The sequence below is a fragment of the Lepidochelys kempii genome, chromosome 5 (genome assembly GCF_965140265.1).
Source record: "Lepidochelys kempii isolate rLepKem1 chromosome 5, rLepKem1.hap2, whole genome shotgun sequence".
Lineage (NCBI taxonomy): Eukaryota > Metazoa > Chordata > Testudines > Cheloniidae > Lepidochelys > Lepidochelys kempii.
In genome coordinates, this window is record NC_133260.1 from 91,290,342 (window position 1) to 91,311,049 (window position 20,708).

Sequence of the window (20,708 nt, forward strand, 5' to 3'; positions counted from 1 at the left end):
TATTGAACAAAACTGGCCCCAGGACCGACCCTTGGGGCACTCCACTTGATACCGGCTGCCAACTAGACATGGAGCCATTGATCACTACCCGTTGAGCCCGACAATCTAGCCAGCTTTCTACCCACCTTATAGTGCATTCATCCAGCCCATACTTCCTTAACTTGCTGACAAGAATACTGTGGGAGACCGTGTCAAAAGCTTTGCTAAAGTCAAGAAACAATACATCCACTGCTTTCCCTTCATCCACAGAACCATGGTTTCTATTCATTCTATTCATATGTTTCTTATTTTTATAGCTGTAGAAAATACTTTTCACGATTTTTATGGCACATTTCACAGGCAGTATAATGTGTCAGACTTAATGTTGCTGTTAACTTTTTATATTACCTGTTGTGCTTTCTTTTTACTGTCGCCTTAACACTGCATTCCACTTCATATTTCATTAGTCATAGAGATGTATACATAAGTGTGCTCAGTAGTGCGCAACTCACACTTTTAAAATGTGTATGGAGAGAGAACTTGTGACGTAGACATTCTAAAGGCTTAGGAATTATCATTTTCCATCTTCTTTGTGTATCGAGCCTTTGGAAGAAGTAATTACTTTGTTGGCAAACATAAAAAGATTTTCACAATGTTATTTACTCTTGAGGAAATAAATAATATCTTCTAATTATTTAAGAGCAGTAAAAACCAAACATTGCTGTTAGCATAGTGTGGTCGATGGTGTGTGATAATGAAATAACATGAGGCGGTGGTGATTAAAGAACTGGCAGTTTCACTGTGCCTACATGTCTGCCATTGAGAACTGCTAATCCTCCAAGTTCAATTTAAGTTCAGTGAGCAGAGAAAATGAGGAGGGGTAGTATCATAGTATCATTCAGTACCAGAAAATGGGTTAAAATTAGAAATACAGTTCAAAAATTACTCAGAAGCATGACCGGGTATAAATTCTTTTTTTTTTTTTATTTAAACAAAAGATATTCCAATACAGACAGGAGTGCTACCACTCTGAATTGTGCATGTTAAATTAGAAGACATTGAGAAAATCAAATTATTGTAGTAGTCTCTAATTAACAGATTTTGTTCTGAATCTTGTGGGAAACCTACTGTCTTTTAGGAGGGAAACTGTTCGTTAAAGCCTTAGCACAACCCAGTCATTCAGAAGAATTTGTTACATCTAGGAATGAGAGTAGGAGATCTTGTAGCAGTTCTTATGTTCTTAGCAAATTGAAATGCAGAAATGTGGTTTCATGCCCACAAAATGAAAGAGTCTTTGTTGTATGCATTGCTGTATATTGGCAGCAGGTTAAAATGCTCTTTATTCAGTATAGTGTCTCTCATTTCCTCTTCTTGGCATTAGTCATGATCAGTAATTAAGCTCACCTTTCACCTTGATAGGAATGCAAACACTTTCACATAGAGTAAACTCCTGAGGACAAAGAGTGTATTTTCAGTGTGCTTGTGATTCAGTGTGATAGTTCTTTTTGTTGTACTGTCTTCTCAAGATGAGGCAGGGCACTTCTGCTGCACTCAGAATTACAAGGCATTGGGTAACAATTATTTGGACTAAATGCCAGTTGAATGTTTTTTTATAAGAAAAGTAAGAGCAGGAAAATCTGCAGCAGACCTATTTGTTTCAATTAGTTAATCTGGTCTGCTCTAAAATTGTTGTAATCGCAATAGGAATGTCCTCTGGATTATAAAGGTTTGTTCTTTTTTGTTTGCTTTTGTTTTTTAATCCAACCCTGAAAAGTTAAAACAAACAGACAAACCAGACTGGTAGTTCCTCTTCCATAGAGGACAGTATCAGTGGCAGAGGGAGCAATAGTAATGTTATGAGTAGCGCCCTACCAAATTCACAGCCATGAAAAATGCATCACAGACCATGAAATCTGGTCTCCCCCCATGAAATCTGGTCTTTTGTGTGCCCCGCCAGTAGCAGCTCAGCAGTACGGGTGGCAATACCCCATACCATGCCACCCTTACTTCTGCATTGCTGTCTTCAGAGCCTGGCAGCCAGAGAGCGGCGGCTGCTGACTGAGGGCCTGGCTCTGCAGGCAGCAGCGCAGAAGTAAGGGTGGCGATACCATACCAGGCCATCCCTACTTCTGTGCTTCTGTTGCTGGCGGCAGCTCCGCCTTCAGAGCTGGGCTCCCGGCCAGCAGCCGCCGCTCTCCAACTGCCCAGCGCTGAAGGCAGCGCCGCCGCCAGCAGCAGTGCGGAAGTAAGGAGAGCAGTACTGCAACTTCCCCTACGCTAATCTTGTGACATCCCCACAATTCCTTTTTGGGGTCAGGACCTCTACAATTAGAACACTGTGAAATTTCAGATTTAAATAGCTGAAATCATGAAATTTGCGATTTTTAAAATCCTGTGACCGTTAAATTGACCAAAATGGACTGTGAATTTGGTAGGGCCCTAGTTATGAGCTAGGTGAAACCTTGTTATGGTTTGAGGTTAAAACCGCATTCGAACTGATGTGTGAATGCGCCCATCTTCGTCAGAAACACTTAAGGAGCCACGTGTAAAACAAAGCCTAACAGACTCTGCCGAGTGTGGGGAAGGGTTCCACTGGATATTGTGACCGGATGTGTGTGTGTGCCAAATATACACAAATTGAGAACCAAAAAGAAAAAAGAGAGGCAGAAGCAGAAAAGAAAATCAAGAAATAGCCTTGTGAGCATTGTGTGACCCTGGAAAAAGCTAGAGAGAGCTCTTGGTTTTGGGTCTGGTGTTGGCCAAAGAGGCTTGATTGAAACTGTAAGCTAAGAAATGGCGTCTTTTGTGCTTGGTTCCTCCTGTGTTTGGAGAAGCAGGACTTTGTACATTCCTTGTAAATAAACAAGATTGCATAAAAAAAATAATCAGACTTCCATCAATTTCTGCTTCCAACTGGAGCATCCCTCTCCCGAAATTTGACTAACCACTCAGATTACCTTTGTCCTTTTTGATCCAACAAACCTTACTCCCAGTGGTGTGCCTCCATGAGTGGGTGCTCACACGCAAATGAGGAGATCAACTAAACTGAGCCACGGTGATTTGCATTATATTAGAAACAGAGGGAGAACTAAGGGGGAGTTGTTTGTCAAAAATAAAAACTTACAGCAAGACAACTGAGTTCTAAATTTTTAAGATGCTACAAAATACTTTTAAAAATAATTCTCTAATCAAGAATGTGACAGTGATTCATGAAGTGGGGACTATGGCTCTGAAGTAAGTCTGTAGTTTCGTTTTTGTTTAATTCAATTCTGTAACTCTCATTTCCTGCTTTTGGAATTAGTCATGATTAGGATCGAATGTGAATTGATTTCTGAGCTTTTTAAGTGAATGCTGATTACAGAAGAACTTAAGATTATTTATGTGGGGGATATTTTCAAAGGTACAAAAGGCAAATTAGGCAAATTTTCTTCTGTGTCTTTGAAAATCTTCCATTATACATTAATTAGGGAGGTTTGCAAAATGGAATCCTTTCCACTGACTTCAATGGACTTTGGATCAGCATTAGTCAGCAGTGAGGTATATGGGCTTACTAGTATTACAGTTAAAAGGAGAGTATGTTCCTCAGTAACTGACTAATTGAGAGATCCTCAGTTTCATAGTACATGTGCAGTCCTGCCTTTTCTTTTAGAATTCACTCAGACCAACAACAGGAGTTACAGGAGGATTCTGGGATTTAACCTGAAAACTCCTCTCCTGGAGTTGGAGTGTGTTTTCATTTTAACAAACTAGGGTTGCAAACAAAAGCCGAGCAAGTTGTGGAGTATTAGGGTAGTCTATTGCTAAGGTAGTCATTAGGGTAATCTTTACTATGTCCTGTATAAACGTTGTCTTTAAAAAAATCTGTTTTTAATTGTACAGGGTAACTGGGTATTTCTGAATGTTCCCACATGCTAATAAAAACAAACAAAACACCCAAACTTGTTTGTTCTCTTGAATTCTTATCTGAATGTTCAGTTGCATATTCTTCTAACTAATCTGTTCTTAAAATGAAGAGTTGAATAATTTGTTCAATCTCTGCAGCGCTAGTAAGTGGAAAAATCATTACGACCCCATGGCTCTCTGGTGGCCAATACGAAATGAAGTGGTGGTCTCAGTCTAGTTCCTAGTGGCCAGTGCAGCTCTCTGTACAGCAAACATGCTACTGTAATTGGCACATTTTATTTAGTATTGGCAGAGAGGTCAATCGTTGAACAGAGCAGGGGGACTGAATTTACGAGCGGTAGATTTTCCAGGTGCGGATGGGGCACTTTGATCACCCCCGCCAATATGGAGAAGCTTGCACTACTGCCATGTGCATGAACAGAGGATTTTAATCTCCAGAATTGCTGATCTGCAACCTTTCACAAAAACCAAAATTATCCTACAGCAACAACTAAAAACTAAGTGGTTACATGAGTTGGCTTTATTAGCCCGTGCAGTATGTAAGCACACATAAAAAGGAGAGTGAAGCCAGCTTTTGTAGGCCACAGTTAGAACCCTGTTACAGATCTCCCAGAAGATTCTCAAAATCTCCCACGTTACCTGAAGACAATTCTAGATCTCCTTATTTCCCCCAGGAGTTAAGAAACTAATATTAATATAACTCATGCCTGTGCTCAGTTTTTCTGCAGTCCATGGTGTTCACTCTTATTCATTTTAGGTGTTTCCTTTAGTTTGATGACTTTCTTACATTTAGAAGTTAGTCAGCTAAATCATGCTTTTGTAAAGCCAAAACTCTCCTGGTGCAGCACAAACAAAATGTTAGCAAAGGTCACACATTCAACAACAGATCTGTCTACCTCTTCCTTTCCTTTCTAGATGCGAAGTAAGTGCCTTTTTGACTCTTGCACTAAAAACAAATGACCTGCTCACTTGGGATATGTCTTCACTGCAGAGTTTACTTGAGATAGCCGTGCCCATCTGTGAGTCTCCACACTGCAAAGCCACACTTGAGTCATACCTGTGTTGCCATGTCTACACAGATGTTGCAGCAATCTGAGTGAGGCACGAGAACTTCTGGAGACATATCCCATGGTTCTCAGTGGTGCACTAAACTGAGCCGCATTAGCAATTGTTTTGCGGTTTATTGTGGGCAAATTTGTCTATTCTTCTTGGGCCCCTGTGTGTGGAAGTGTTCTGAGCCCACCAACGCAATAAACTAAAGCACTTCCCTATCCCTGCTAAATTAACTTACATTCATGCTGTAGGCATGGGAGGAAAATATCAGCTACCTCCTAACATTCCATTAATCCAGGGGAACGTCATCAGTCCAACTGTTTCTGTGCAGAATCAATACCTAAAGGCTTACAGCTAATACTTGAAATGTGTAATTTCCCCCATCCATCTTGAGGAGTCACATGCCAGCTGAGCTATTTGCAACATGACTTTCTCTTTTAAAAGTGTTCCCCTCCATTTTCTTGGCACGTCTTGCAGTGGCATTTCAGTAAAGAACTAAGAAAGGAGTATATTTTCAGAAATGAGGCACATTTTGAAAGAACATTGTTTTTTCTAATGGTAATTTTATATCTAATACAAAATGCTTCTGAATGGGCACTGTTATATTAATTTAAATGAAATAAGCTAACAGTGTTAATATAACCCCGCCGCTGTCTAACATTAAATGGTGTTGGAAAAGGTCTGGTTCGTCAGCCTGCTTAGCACCATGGCAAACACACCAATAAAATTTTTTTTAAATCTTTTATTAAAGATACAGACAAGAAGGAAAAACAGCTAATAGCATTTGAAATGTAAAATATTAAGTTAGGCCTTCAGTTGGTTTGATGAAAGATTTTAAAAGGAAACCCCCCATGCTGTTTGACAGTGTCGTAGGTGGTAATAACTGGCCTTTTGGGGAAAAGAGAAGTTAGTTGAGATGGGCTGGAGATGTCATTGCTGCTGCTGTTGTTGTTGACAGCCATCTTAGAAGGAAAAGCCCCCTTGTTTGACTGTCTCTTAGATGGTATCAAAGATGGTATAACTGTCATCTCAGGTGATGTTTGGGTTCAGCTGGAGCTGGTAGGGGTGGCGATATCACCTGGGACCTTCTCTCTCTCTGGCCCAGTCTGGTCAGGACACCTCTCCAGATCAGGATGATGAAATCCTGGGGTCCCAGAACACAGCGTGGGTGGCAGCTATGGTGATGAAGCTTGCTCCAATAGCCATTGTCTGTTCTTTCATTCTGTTCTTTTTCTTTCCAGCTTTCCCCACAAAATTTCTTGCTTTTAAGGACCCAAAAAGGGAGCGATGGGTGGCATAGCCTATCCCTTTGTTATTTTGTTCATCAATTAGGCCTAATGTCTGACTCATTAATTGATTTTGGCTCATTAACTTCCGGCTCCTCATCTCCATAACTTCAACACAGTCCTTGAGTCATATCAACTTGTCCTTTTTTGTTTAGACTAATTCAGTCTGTCTGTCTCCCTTTCATACCTTTTCCATCAACATTTGTTGTTATAGGTTATGTAACATTGTATGAACTTTTACATACTTTTTACAGTTGAGCTCACAATTCAGGTAAATTTGTAGGCCCAATTGTCACAACAGCATCCAAGATCTCCCTGGTTCCTTGTTATTTTCTGCTCTCCCGCCAAAAGATAACTTACTAGGTCAAATTGTAATTTCTGGTCTTTGCTCCTGAGACACATAAGAGGCTCCTAATTGACTTAAAAATAAGCCTGGTTTAAACCAAAACGCACCTTTTTGCACTGGTTTAACTAAACCAGTGTAGAGTGACACATTTAGTTAAACCAGTACAACTTTCCCATGGAGATGTCCACTCACCTTCTATTTCTCTGTTGTTGTTTTTTCAAACTATGCAAATGTAGGACTAGGAAATCAGCAAAAAGGAAAGAGATGCACCTTTTGTGAGGTTGTTTTTTTTTTTTTTTTTTAAGAAAGGTGTGTCTGTTAGAGATGTTGGGATGATAGTACCTCTATAAGCTACTTGTTCTTTCCCTCAAGGTCCCAGTGCATCAATCAGATGAAAGAATTAAAAGAACAATGTGAAGAGAGGATAGATGAGATCACAAAAAAAGGCAGTGAGGCACCACAGGCCAAGGAAATCAAAGACTTATTGAAAAATTCCAACAAAAACTACCAGGTAAGCCTGTGTTTTGTTTTGTTTTTTGTTTTTTTTTTTTGGCAGAAAGTCAGTTGTACCATTATTTAAGAAGTCAATAGAGCTGTGCTATGTTGCTTTCTCCCATAGGGTGCTACTCTTTGATCCTTTAATATATAAAATAGGAGAAGATTTTCATGATTTTTTTCTGTTATAATGTACTAGATCTTCCTGTTAAGCTTGTGAGGTTAGTGTTTCTGATAATAAATGAGGAAGTTGCAGCTTGACCTCTGTTGTTTTGAGTGAGGCTTATCTAGGGTTGGAGGTGTCTGTTTTTTGACCGGAAACCCCAGGTGAAAGGGGACCTGTGCTGTGTCTGATCAGCACTGCTGACTGGACCAGCAAAAGTCCAGTTACCGCAGTAACTGCGATCGGCCTCCGCCACCAGGAGGGTGGGAAGAGCAGCTGCTGCTGGAGGAGGCGGGATACTGATAGTACATGGTATTTCATATATTAAAATTAAAACACAAGTTTAAAAAAACAAGCTTTAAAGTAATATGTTATAAAGCAAATTTGCCATTAATTGTACCTTAAAGGATTTTGGTGTTGCAGTTTCATTTTGTAAAGTAATCTGAAGAATGAAAAATGGTTTGTGTTGAGCCTGAAAAGTCTTCTATTCAGAGTTACCTAGAAAGTTGAATGTCAGCTGTGCACCACAAATAAATGTATTCCAGTTTAGTCTTTTTTCTGTTTGGCAATTATTCATTGTTAAAAATTGTTCAAATATTTTGTGCAAACCTATTTAATCCTTTGGATTACTTCTGTACTATTCAGTAAATGAATGGGTTGAGTATTTGCTCTTTGTGCTGTGCTTGGTCACCCAAGTCAAAGCCCTGACTTTGACTGAAATTGGACATTTTTAAGATGTTACACACACTCTTTCTACATAAGCCTTAACAAACATTTTCATAGTTAAGAATTCCCCCCTTCCCCCCTTCATGGACATTCTTGAAAACAAATTGCTGTGTAAATGTTTGTATAATACACAAAGGTGCAAATACTGTCCAAGTGAATTTGTGTATGTGTTATTCAGACATTGTTTGTAAATACTTTATTCCAATATTTGTTCATCTCTAGCTTTACTGAAGCTCAGGCAGGAAACTTTTTGTGCAGAATGCATGTGATTTTCTACACTATTTGTTGGCATTGATAGTTTATGTACCAGGCATATAAAATATTTTATATGCTCCCTGGCTTCTATGATCTTATGTAGAATTGTTCTTCTCCTGCATACATTATAAACAAGTACAGAGAAGTAAGAGCTTTATTACAGCCTAGATTTCAAATTGCAAGAAGTTGATATAGGACAGCAGAAACTTAAAGTGCTGCTCAGTTTTATGCTTGTAAAAGCAAACCAGTTTAGCATTTAGCCAGTAAAATGCGCATAGGAGTAAGTTGTTTTTGTTTTAGTTTTGTTTTTTTGTTGCCCCTAAAATTTCAGTGGCTGAATTTCTAAAGTGGCAGAACTTTAAGCTGATATTGTTTTACCGCTATTAAACTTTAAGCAGTTCACTAGAGTAAAGGTTTCCTGGTATATGCTCTATCTCTAGCCTACTTGTAAATTAATCAGTGGCCCTTGCTTTGCCTAGCTGGGGGAGACTGACAGTTTAACAGATCTCACTGTTAAGGAGTTTTCTTGATACTATATATTTAGCCTAGTTCCATTGCATTACAGTGAAGCCTGATTAACTGAAGCTTGGTTCTCATAATCCTGGGGTACCTCGATCCTGGGGTTTCTTAGTGCATGCCCCAGTAGAGCCAGCCAATTGTCATTCCTTTTGCTGCACTCCTGATTTGGTGGACCAGAGAGTTGCTTCTTTATAGTGAGGCCGCCAGCTTCCTCCTTCCATCTGAAACCACTTTATCTGAGACCTCAGAATACCCCTAACGATTCAAATAAAACTGGACTATTCCATATTCTGTATACCACATTTGGAGCTCAGTTGACATTTCTTTGTGACTGATTCACCTTGTCATCTGATGCTGATGTCTGCTATGTGGTTACTTGTGCACAGAGTCTCTATATCAATGAACACTCATGCTGTAGCAAATTGTGATAGCCAAAGTGGCCTCTGTGGCTTTGTAAAACATTTGCTGTACTAAACCCACACATGTTAGCTGCCTTTGTGAACAGTCCAGGTGGTGGTCAACAGGTGTGATAAAGAAGCAGATGGTCCCAATGAGGTGGATGAAGGATTACAATACTTTTTTTGGAGGAGATGGTATTTAGGGGTTTACAAGATCCCCATCTTAATCCGTTTGCCACTCACCCGCTCTCTGAGCTTGGATAAACTTGTGATCAGGCATTACGATAAGTAAACAACAAAAATATGTGCATTGAGTGCAGAGGAGGAGGGCAGGACTCCTAACTAGTAACATCAGAACAGTCCAGGTTGAACTAATTCATGTATCTGAATTGGGCTGCCATAAATTAGTGTTCCCAAAACTTATTGAAAGCTGAGCCCTCCTTGGAAAAAATAACATTAGTAGCTCCTCCAGCCTAGCAGGGCAGCCTGGGGGCAAGTTGTACTGCCTCCGTTCTGGATCCAAAACTATTTCTTGGTGCTCCGGAGGCCCATGTCCTTCCTGCTCGGAAACGGTGCTTCAGAGAACAATAGCCCCTGATGCACAGCAACTACTGAACCTGATGGTACTGGGTGGAGTAGTACTGGAAGAGGCATGATACCAAACTGCTCTGCGTGTGGAAACTGTGCTACTGCTCCAGTGAAGATTTCAGTTCAAATCTATTTCTTGAATTGGTTTTAGATGCATTTAGATTTCTCTAGTCAGGATTAAAGATGAAATATAAATCAGAGCGTAGAAATAAGCATTTGGATGGACAAATCACATATGTCTGTATATGCTTTTAAGGGTAATATTCAGCTGCCAACTTCTAATCGACCAGAGCTTCAACTGCATGAGCTGGAAGAGCAGAAAGGAGATAAGGAGCAAGAGAAGGACAGAATTCCTGGAAATGTAGCTATAGAAGCATCAAAGACAACACCCCATGTAAAAAAGGTAGCAGAGATTGCGTCTCATAGAGACAAAGGTAAGATTGGCTAATTACATCACTAACACCTTAATAGCAACTGAGGTGAGAAACGGCTTCTAATTAATTGAATTTTAATTTAATTAAATGTAAAAAAAATTGCATATAACTTAGTTCAGCAGATTCACATTGATCATTGTATTTTTTCCATGCTTATGGAAAGTTTTATAGTTAAATTGCTAATGACTGTCAAAATATTGGCAGAGGAGTATATTATAGTAGTAGTGGCTAGATCCACAAAGAGGACTTGGGCTCAGCTTTGAAACACCTAACTTTAGGTACTGAGGCTCCCTATACGATGCATGGGAAGAGTTAGGTGCCTAAGAATGGGATCCACAAAAGTCCGCAAGCTAAGTGGGGAGCTGCCTAAGATAGGCAATAGGAAATACTGAAGAGAAGTGCAGGACTAGTCTTGCTCCTTAAAAGGACTTAAGCGTCCACCTCTAAACCCTCTCCTGGAGTTAAGACTGACTGGACTTAGGAGCCTTTCTTGCAAAAAACAGTGGTGGTGGGTCAGAGAAAGAATGAGTGACTCTGTAGCCTAGTGATTAGTGCTCTCACCCAGGTTCCTGTCCCTGCTGTATTGCATACTCGCTTCAGCAGGAAAAAGATTGAGACCTGCCCGCTAGCCCAGTGGTTAGGGCACTCACTTGGGAAGGAGGAAACCTGTCTTTAAGTCCATGCTCCACACTGGGCAGAGGGGGATTTGAACCTGGGTCTCGCACAGATTAGGTGGCAGCTGAGTTTCTGAGGATTTAAATTTTGGATTTAGACATTTGAAGTGACAATGAGGTGCCTAATCTTTGTGAATCTAGCCCTAGGTATACACTGCAAGTAACAGGACAATGTTGTGTTTGGCAGGCCTAAATTAGTATCCCTAATTTTCTATGGAAAAGATGCTCTCTTTTCTGAAGACTTTCTGAAACAAGGGCTTGAGTTTAATAGCCTAAAACATTAGTTCGTTTTAGTAGGTGTGACCTATCTGCAACCGCTGGAAGTTATCCTTGAGTCAAACACAAGTGCCTGGGCTCAATACAGAAGTAACTGGGTGAAATTTAAGGGCCTGTGATATTCAGGAGTTTAAACTAGATGCTCTAATGGTCCCTACTGGCCTTAAACTCTATGAATATAAATGAATGAATAGTTGCCAGGTTCTCAGCTTAGCATCATATGTGTTTGACATTCAGTCTCCTCTTTAATTTTTTTTACCACATTTTCTTAAAATACAACTCTGAGCCTATTGCCGGTCTCGTTCCAGAAGGCTAGTATTTCAATGTGACTTTTTATATAGGGAGCTTCTTGTGAATTGTATCTCAAAATGCTGTAAGAATACAGATACATGGCGAAAATGACACAGCAGTGTATGCTGGGACCAGTAGTGTCCCTGAGCTGCCATCTCCATATTAAAGATGAAAGCAGCTACTACAGGCTATTTGTATAACTCGCATCTGGTCAACCTTTTTGTAGGTTGACTCTGTTTAAAGCCAGTTGCATTGCTAGCAGAGAAGTGCACACGCACCCACCCACACGTTTTTTACACTTTTAATGCTGTGAGAACAGGCATTTACATAGAACATTAAAACTCTGTATTTAAATAATTCTACTTTGCAAGTCCAATTATTAATTGATCTTCTCACTATAACCTGAAAGGGATTCAGACCTTTTCCCTATTTACCATAAAACAAAGACTATGCAGACTTTAAAGCCCTTATGAAATACAAATCCTGCAGTGGTTTCTAATAGTACCTTTAAGTTAGGGTATCCTGATTTATGCCTATACAGCTGTTCGAGTTGATGCAGCTTAAAGAGATGTCCTTGCACAGGAAAAAAATTGAATGTGGGTGGGCAGAGAGCAGTTGATTCTGTTCTAGCTTTTTAAAGGCTTAAGTTTTGCTAGGGCCAAAACTCTGCTTAGTGCACAAACTGTAATTACATTGCTTTACAGAAGAAATACATGATCTGGTTGCGGTGAACAAAGAGGAGCCTAAAACAGAAGATGAGAAGCTTTTTGTTGATCAAGGACCCCCACATGATTCAGCCAAGAGTGCCATGAATCATGAAGAACTAGCTCCTAAACTAGGAAAGGAACCGAATCCATATGAGGGGGTAAATGTTCCTAAAGAAGGTGATGCAGAAAGGGAGTCTGTCAAAATGCAAGAACTACCTGCAGGCCATGCTGTCAATCAAGAAAATGCTGCCAACGAAGAAGTGGAGAGAGAGCACCTCTTAAATTATGATGCTCAGCTGGATGACCAGGAGCCCAATCAGGATGGTTAGTACAAAGACTCACTCAGGCTATCTAGCTGCCAAGTGACTTGCAGCTAGATCCAATGATCTTGTAGAATGTTTCAAGGGTCATTTTTTCCCTGCTGCAGAAATGATTAATATAAAATCTAAAGTGCCACAATGCAGTGGTCTGTCATGTGAAAGACTGGTGCTCAGAGACAAGGTACCTGCTTTTGTTGCTCTGGGGGTGGAAGATGGAGTTTGTTTCCAGCTCTTCTGATTGATTGTTGTATTCTGGAGTGGTTTGGGTCCAAATTGCTACTGTGATCAGCAGTCCTGCCTGTTTGGTACAGATGTTGGGCTGAATCTCGCTCTTTTATCTACACGAGTAAGTCCATTGACATCAGTCAGACTCCTTATGAGTAATTCTAGTAGGATTTGACCTATTAAAATAAATCTATAATGAGGGGTGGGGGTGAAATGTTTCTGTTGGTTTGGAAAAAAAACCTGCTATTTTTAATAGGAAATTTTTAAATAGTAATATTTGTGTTGGATGTGACCTTGGCAAACTTGCACTACCTATATATGTACCTGGAGACAAAGCAGTCTGAATTTACTCTGTATTACTTCATGCCTGGTGAACTAGAGCCATTATGTTTTAGTTCACTGCTCAGTGTTTACCAGCCAGAGTTTCTCCTGCCTATATAGTAACTGTCCTTAGGCTCTGTCCTTTCCGTGGGTTTGATGTCTGTGAAGCATTGAGTTTCCTCTAGCTGGTGCATCCCCTCAGCTTCCATTGATGCTTTTAGAATCTTGCAGGATTAAGCCCAAAGGCTGAAACATTTAGCAAGTAGTGTGTTTTTAAGCAGACCTGCATCTTTGGCTTCAATTATAGCCCATGGCTACACTAGAAAAGGTTTGCTGGTAACACTGTACTGACACCCATTCCTAGTGTTGATACAGCTTTTGCTGAATATAGTTGATACCAGTTATAGAAACGTAATTAAAAAAGCCAATTACTCCCCTAACTGACATTACACTACTGGCAAAAATTTCTAGTGTGAATAGAGTCTTATAATAACACTCTAAATGTAACTACATTTTTAGTGCTAACAAGCACTTGCTGAGTCTTTGTACGTTAGTTGAATACGTTCTATCCATATTTATTTATACACACGTGTGTAAAAAAACCTCTTGAAATATGATCAGGTATCTTAAAATAATCTTTCACATTTCCTCTTCATGTTTTCAATTCCAAAGCAACAGCCCTACGATGCCGAAAGGTGGGAGAAGTGACTATAGTACAGACAATGTGAAAATAGAAACCTGTCATGACTGTAAAATTAATTCTGTGCAGTTCTTGGAGGAGGACAATGAACAGGGAACCAAAGTTGTAGCCATAAATTGCGTGTGCATGAATATTCATACACTCTGCAGGCACAAATGCTCCCCTCCCCCCCCAAAGAAGCCACAAATATTTTTATGTGGATTTTTTTCTTTGCATTAGCGCATCTTAATCTTTAGTCCATACCTAATAAGCATTCTTCACTTATGGAACTCAGTAATGCAGAGGCTTTCTTTGGTAAATACTGCAGTACTTTATCACTTACAGTACACAATCCTCCAACTTTATTTATCTAGCCCAAAAATGCACAATACATTTAGCATCCATAGACTGTTCAGGTGAAGGAGGTGGGGCCTGAATTTTTTCCATTGCCATTGGTGTATTCCAAGCATTTTGAAGAAATGTCTCTAGCTGGGAGCTAAAAGTACAAATCCAGAGTAGGGTACACTACTGAAATACTAATGGTAGCTTGTGCGCCTTGATATCAAGGCTTATATCCAGTATGGGCTACGCTCTTGAAAGGCACATGATCATAGACACTTGAGTGTCGTGGTGCATGTACACTGTGTCAATGGGCAGGTAGTCATATATTGTGTATTAAAATAACTTTGAAAACGTACAGCTTTTCTAGAAGTGCTTCTGAAGTGTTAACTAACCCTACCCACCTCACAGTGGTGCTGGAGTATTAGTCATATTGTACAGCTGGGAAAACTGAAGCGGAGTTCAAGCAACTTGCTCAGTGAATCAGTGTCAGTGCTGGGATTGGAACCCCACCTGCTGCCATCCCACCCTACTGCCTTCTGAACAGTGGAGACCAGACAGATGTACAATCATTGTCTTTATCGGCATCTTTATTATTAGGTACCAGGCCTACTGATCAATACATGGCGCAGCTACACTAGTTTGGCAGCCTAAGGCTCTATAAGTACCTCAAAACTTCTAGCTGCAGTCATTATGGCTAGTGGCGCAGTCCTAGTGGCAACATTCTCAGCTATATCTGGAATTTCATGTGGAGTACAAATCAAAAGCACACAGGCAATGGGATGTTGCAGAGGAGTTTACACAGGCCCTAAAATGAAGACTGTCTGATTTGTAGCAAAATGAAAAGAATCCCCCAGCCCCAGTTTTGCTGCAAACCTGTTCTCTGCTTTCCAGGTACTAGAGCGTAGTCTCTTGCAGATAAAGCGAAGTCAACGCAAGAAGCCCAAGATTAGTTTTCTGAACTTCATTACAATCTTTTATGCTCCTTGAATGTGATACATGTAGTTAGGCTACCGTTACATACAACACTTTTCATATCAGTCTTTCAGAGCCGGCATGAAAATTTACATGCGTATAGATACAAAATCTCCTTGCCCACACTCACCAGGATAAAACTTACTTACCTACCAAACTCGTTACTTGTCCCGAGTCATTAGACAAACAGGCTTGCAAGGCTGTCATGGGTGGACTACCCCTGTGAATCCTGAAGGCCTGTGGCTTGTTGGAAACATCTTGCTGAACAGAGGAATCTGTTCATTCTTCTTCCCCTTTGCAGGTGCCACCAATAGCTGCTACTGTCCTCCTTTGGTTGCCACTTACCATTTCTTTCTGTGACCTTCTGCTAACACGTGCTCTTCCTATCCCGCTGGACACTGACTTGCTTAGCGTCCTGGGGTATGGGAATTTTAATCTGTCCCTTGGACAGATTTGCAGCAAGGGAGATTAGGTGAGAATGTTTTTCCTAATATCTAACCCTAAGGATAGTTAAGTACTGGAGCAGGTTATCTAGGGAGGTGATGGAATCCTTGTCATTTGGAGCTTTTTAAAGAAGAGATTAGACAAATATGTCAGCAGGCTTGGTCTTGGTGTATGCATTTGCGCCTCTCAGCACGAGCAATTGACTAGATGACCTCTTGAAGGTCCCTTCCGGCCCTACATATCTCATGCTGTCAAGCCTTCTATATACAAGGGTTATAGCAAACTCAGTTCTGAAATTGGATAGGCAACTGCAGCAAGTAAGAATAGCTGAGACCTGAACCTCTAAGCAGAGAATAATCAAATTTCAAAGGTTTAAGATCAACTCTACAACAGGTAGAATTTGAGTATGAGGGAGACTGCTTTTCTAGCAACACTGCTCTACTGCAGCTGTAGCGAGTTGTTGGCCAATAACTAATGAAACGAAATATCTTTATAGGAAAACAGGGAGCAGAAGCAGCGAACCAGAACAACATAGCAGTGGACTACAACTCAGATGAGAATGAGGCTGAATCTGAAACTGACAAGCAAGCAGCACTGGCAGGCAATGAAAGTAATTTGCATGGTAAAAACCTGTTGCTTTTTTTTAAATCCTCTTGTACACAGTATATTGTATTTTTAGAACTGTCCCTTTAAAAGGGTTTTGGGAGGGATGAAACTGACTGGCTTTCTATTAGTCAGTTTAGTTAACTTTGATGCCTTTGTGCTTGCTCTGAATACAGCTGGGGCCAGATTTTGCTATCACAGTTTTACTCTGGTGCAAAAAGACTTCAGTGAAGTTACTCCCAATTTACATGAGATGAGAGAACTGGGCACTCAGTACAGTTTCATGGTATATGTAAAAGCAAACCATAATAGGATACTTGTGTTATTGCATTATTCTACAATGACCCAATCCTTTCAATAAGGACTATATTGTTTCTCTTGCTCTGTTCCACATCTTACAAATGCAAAATCTGTCAATTATTCCAACTCTTACAGTATTAAGAATTTTACTTTCTTCCTCCCCCATTAGCCCCAAATCCTGAAGATCTGAATATGAAGAACCACTTATTTGACCAAGGTGAAGAGGAGAGACAGAAGCTGTGAATAAGAAAGTACACCATATGTGACTCAATCACCTGCGAACAAATCCAACCATAAAGATCCAGGTGAAGCTAGAATGCTTGATTGCCATCTCAAGGCTTTAAAAGGGTCCCAAATAAAGTAGATTGCTGTTGTGAAGTTTTAGTACTATGCTTCAATGGTTAAAATTATACTTTGTCTCTTACAGAGGTTTGTTTAAAGCAATTCTGACTTCTGTCAAACTTTTTTTTTTTTTTACAGTTTTAAAACCTTAATTAGCTAGCAATAATTGTAATACTTTTAAACAGTCAGCCAAGTTGTACAATCATAAAACAATGGCATGAAGTAGGGGAAACAAAGTAATTCTAAGATCATATATTGAATCCCTACCTGTGCTTCAGATGCTAAACTTAGACTAATCCTCCCCCAGTAAATGGTACGTTTAGTCCTTATCACCACAAAGGCTGGAATAGTTGACCTGACCCTCTCAAACTACTACCGGGCTTTTGGATAGACCCCCCCCCTCCGGTTAATGATATCTCTCTTCACCACAGAAGAATAGCATGGTTTCCATTGGAGGTCACTTCAAAGAGGCTGGACCTGCATTCACAAAGCTAGCAAGGTGGTGTGGATTAGCTTGTACAGCTCATCTTAGTCGGAGGATTTGGTTTCTGTAAAACTGACTTGCAGCTCTTGAAGCTACCACTGTCTGTCTGAGGGAAGGCTAAAATGGCATGCCATGTATATTCCTTAATTCACCCATTCACCACTGCATTTAAAGACATTTTTATGTAGGACTCCATGAGTAAACTTGAACACATTGAAGTTATATTATGCATAACAGAATACTTTCTCACTGTTAGTGTACAATGTTTTTACTGTAACATGTTGAATGTATTCATTGTGGTAAACAAACATACAATACCTCCTCGTGCCATTAGAAAAGCTTTAGGAGCGCTGGCCTTGCTTGTTACTGCAAGGTGCCTGTTTGAAGCAGGACTTTAAAGTGTGGAAAGTCCACCGCACCATCTATCAGAGAGAGTTCTCCACCATGCTGTTTTAAAACTATTAGTATCTCACACTCTCTCAGCTACCCCTGAGGTTTTGTCCTTGATTCCACTTGTAAATCCTGATTGCTAAAAGTGGGTAGGTTACAGGGATTTGGATCCTGATACTGAAGGTCGCCTGTATGCCACAGTCCAGTGTGTCAAACAGCAAGAGAAAAGAAAATGAAAGCAGCTTGTATCCTGTAACTGCTTGTTCAAGAGGACTATTTTTATAACTCGAACAAATCCAAATCAAGAGTTGAGATACTAATGCAGAACAGTAGACAGTAAAACACAATTAGAGGAGAGAAGAGGTAGTAGGCATGACTGAATTGTACAAAGGACTGCACATTGCATTTAAGTTATACTCTAACAGCGAGGGAAATCTGATGCTTAACTCACTACTCATGCACTTTATTTCCTTTCCAGTTATGTACTGTATGCCATAGCTCACAGTGCCAATATTCTGGCTTTAATAATTTGAGCACAATATTTTTGTATCTTAAATAAAGGTAGTTGCCAGACAATAAATAGGGCTGTGCTCAGAAGCTGCATTAAACCTGGCCTTTGTTATACATAAATGAATGCACATAGACAAGATTTGCTTACGAGAGTTGAGAGTTTCTGAATAATGTTATTTTAAATTGTCCTAATAAAGGCATTGCAATGTCCCCCTCTATACAGTAATAAAGCCAGACACAGAAATATTACATTTCTGAAAATTTTCCTCTCACAATACATTGTGTTCATGGTTTGGGGTTAGGCTATACAAACTTAAGGAAAAAATACAGGCATTTTGTAGAGTGACAGAGGAATGGGAGAGACAAGAGGACACCACCTCTAAAAATGTGGCCAAAGTTGGGATGTACTACCTTTGGCAGTAGTTGCAGTTTTTAGTATAAAGTTAAATTATCTACCCCAACTCTCCAGCCATTAGGTAATATTACACATCAAGCTGCTCAGACAGCTTAAAAAGATAAGGTGGACATTAATTTATAACTGTCATCCATTACATGGGGGTACAGAATCATCTGTAAATAAAAACTTACTTTCTAAATCGTTTTTGAAGGATTCAAATTTTAACTGTAATTTTTAAAAATGTAAAAGGCTTATGTCAACAGTATAGAAAAGAATTTTAGAACTAAAGCTTTTTGTAGTGGGGCAAGAGAAATTAGATTTACTCAGAACTGTGGTTTTAAACAGCTTTGTATATTGCCTAAAACCATTTGTACTCACTTTTTGAGTTTCCTGAATGAAGTTATGAACTTGATGGGGAGGGGAACTGATTTTTGTTCTTGTTCAAAATGTTTTGCAATCAAAAATCTGATCAATTTTAGACAAACATTTTAAAATAAAACTAAATCCTTCTCAGTGTGTATTTAACTTATTTTAAACAGGGTTGGTTTACTTTCAATGTTAGCTCCTAGTGCGGGGGGGAGAAAAGAAAACTGGTTCATTTACCCAATTTCTAATTCATGTATTCTGTAAATGTGATACAGTACAGAAGTTATTTCTAGTTTAACATGTTACCTGTTGACCAGCTTGTATATTTCCAGTGGAAGGTGGTTGCCTTTGAAAGTGAGCAGTCCAGTTTGCCTGGAAGTCTAGTAACAATAATTCTTCACAATGCGGAGAAGTAGAGAGCTCAGTGCACTAAAGTATTTTTGTATTGAATTTACATAGGAGAGAAGTTAACTAACTTAATTATTGCTTTCTAATATATTTAGTCTGCCAGTTTTGGGTGTTCAGCTTCAACTTCAATTAAACCATTTTGTAGAGCTGGTTAGAAGTTGTCGAGAAGAACACTTTACCATCAATGTCAATTCGTAGAAAGCTAAATGTTGTTTTTCAAGTGATGGTCCCTTTGTAGATTCCAGCTGAATTTAGAAAAGTGTTTTATAATAAACTTAGTCAAGCTCAGAACAAAATGTTTCAATCAACCCAAAATGAAGGCTTTGGAATTTTTGTTTTGTGGGAAATTTAAATGTTTCTGTTCCATTTTGGAACACAGAGTTTTAAAATTGCATAATTTCCTGCAAAATGAAAAATTCAGCTCATCTTGCCTTCTGGTCTTGCTTTTTAATCCAACTGTTATTCTTAGAACTGGCTTAGAGTGAGGCATAAACTCAGTCAGGAGTTCTGCCACTCCTAACTTTCACAAAATATCTGCTCGCCTCAAGCAAAGACTACTGTGTACTGTTGCTTTGAATGAATTTTCAACCCTTTTGTAACAAAGAAACAAACCAACCTTCCCTATGGTAATTCTGGGCAATGAGGTAGGCAAAACTTTGCAGAGAGTCTATGAAGTGCCTGCTTTGCTTGCTATATTACCATTTTGACTTGACAAGTGCTTTGGAAACAGGTTTATAAGAGTTGGAGTATCAAGACATTTAAAGATTCTGGACATGATCTTCAAGCTTCTTGAAAGGGCTAGACCCAAGCTCCTAAAAGACAGGCTCTTTGTTACCATGATTTTATGGCAGTTCTGATCAGGAACAGTGGAACTGTCAGCTCCAAGGGTGGTGCTGTCAGCTCCATGTCCATGGTTTTAGAACTCTCTTCCACAAGAAATTAAAGAAACTTTACCAGGTTTGGAACATGACCCAACTCTATTAAATGTGTGTAAATGCTATGATAAACAATTTACTATACTCATTTTTACCTAGAGGGAAGGTCAGAGATTAATGATGATTAGACTGGATGGTAGACCGATGTACTTGCTGTAAGGTGCTTGGATATCATACTAGCTCATGTGCAAATACTGATTAAAGGAACTGCTGTGCAGTTGATTTGAGCAATTAGCTCCTTGTAAGTCGTTTTGTCTGGACAGCTACACGATCTAGGTCTAGAAGAAATTCCTTAATGAGATTTCCCCCTCTTCCTTTTGTTACATGTTGGCTTAACTGAGAAGTGTTTATATAAATGTGAACACACTGCTTCTCCCTAAAGGTAACAGAGGCCCATTTTGCTTTTAAAGTGAAAAAAGTGAAATTCTGTAAATTACATGGTATCAGAGAGTAAAGTAGCTGCCTCTGGAACAGCCTGTAGTTATAGCCATCAAGTGCCTATAAAAATAGTGCTCTTATGCTACAGCTTTGCAGTTGCGCCATAACTACGCTTCATTCAAATAAGTAAGTTATTTGT

The 20,708-nt window shown here is 39.6% G+C and overlaps 1 protein-coding gene across 2 annotated transcripts in view; it reads left to right on the plus strand.

Annotated features, from left to right (window-relative positions):
* Window positions 1–20,365, plus strand: part of GOLM1 (golgi membrane protein 1) — a 96,773-nt gene extending 76,408 nt beyond the window's left edge. For both annotated transcript variants that reach the window (XM_073345027.1, XM_073345028.1), the window contains exons 6-10: window positions 6,940–7,078; window positions 9,968–10,145; window positions 12,091–12,417; window positions 15,893–16,018; window positions 16,469–20,365. In XM_073345027.1, the coding sequence (XP_073201128.1) occupies window positions 6,940–7,078; window positions 9,968–10,145; window positions 12,091–12,417; window positions 15,893–16,018; window positions 16,469–16,542 (844 nt within the window). In that variant the 3' untranslated portion in view covers window positions 16,543–20,365. The remainder of the gene's footprint in view (window positions 1–6,939; window positions 7,079–9,967; window positions 10,146–12,090; window positions 12,418–15,892; window positions 16,019–16,468) is intronic.
* The last annotated feature ends 343 nt before the right edge of the window (window positions 20,366–20,708 follow it).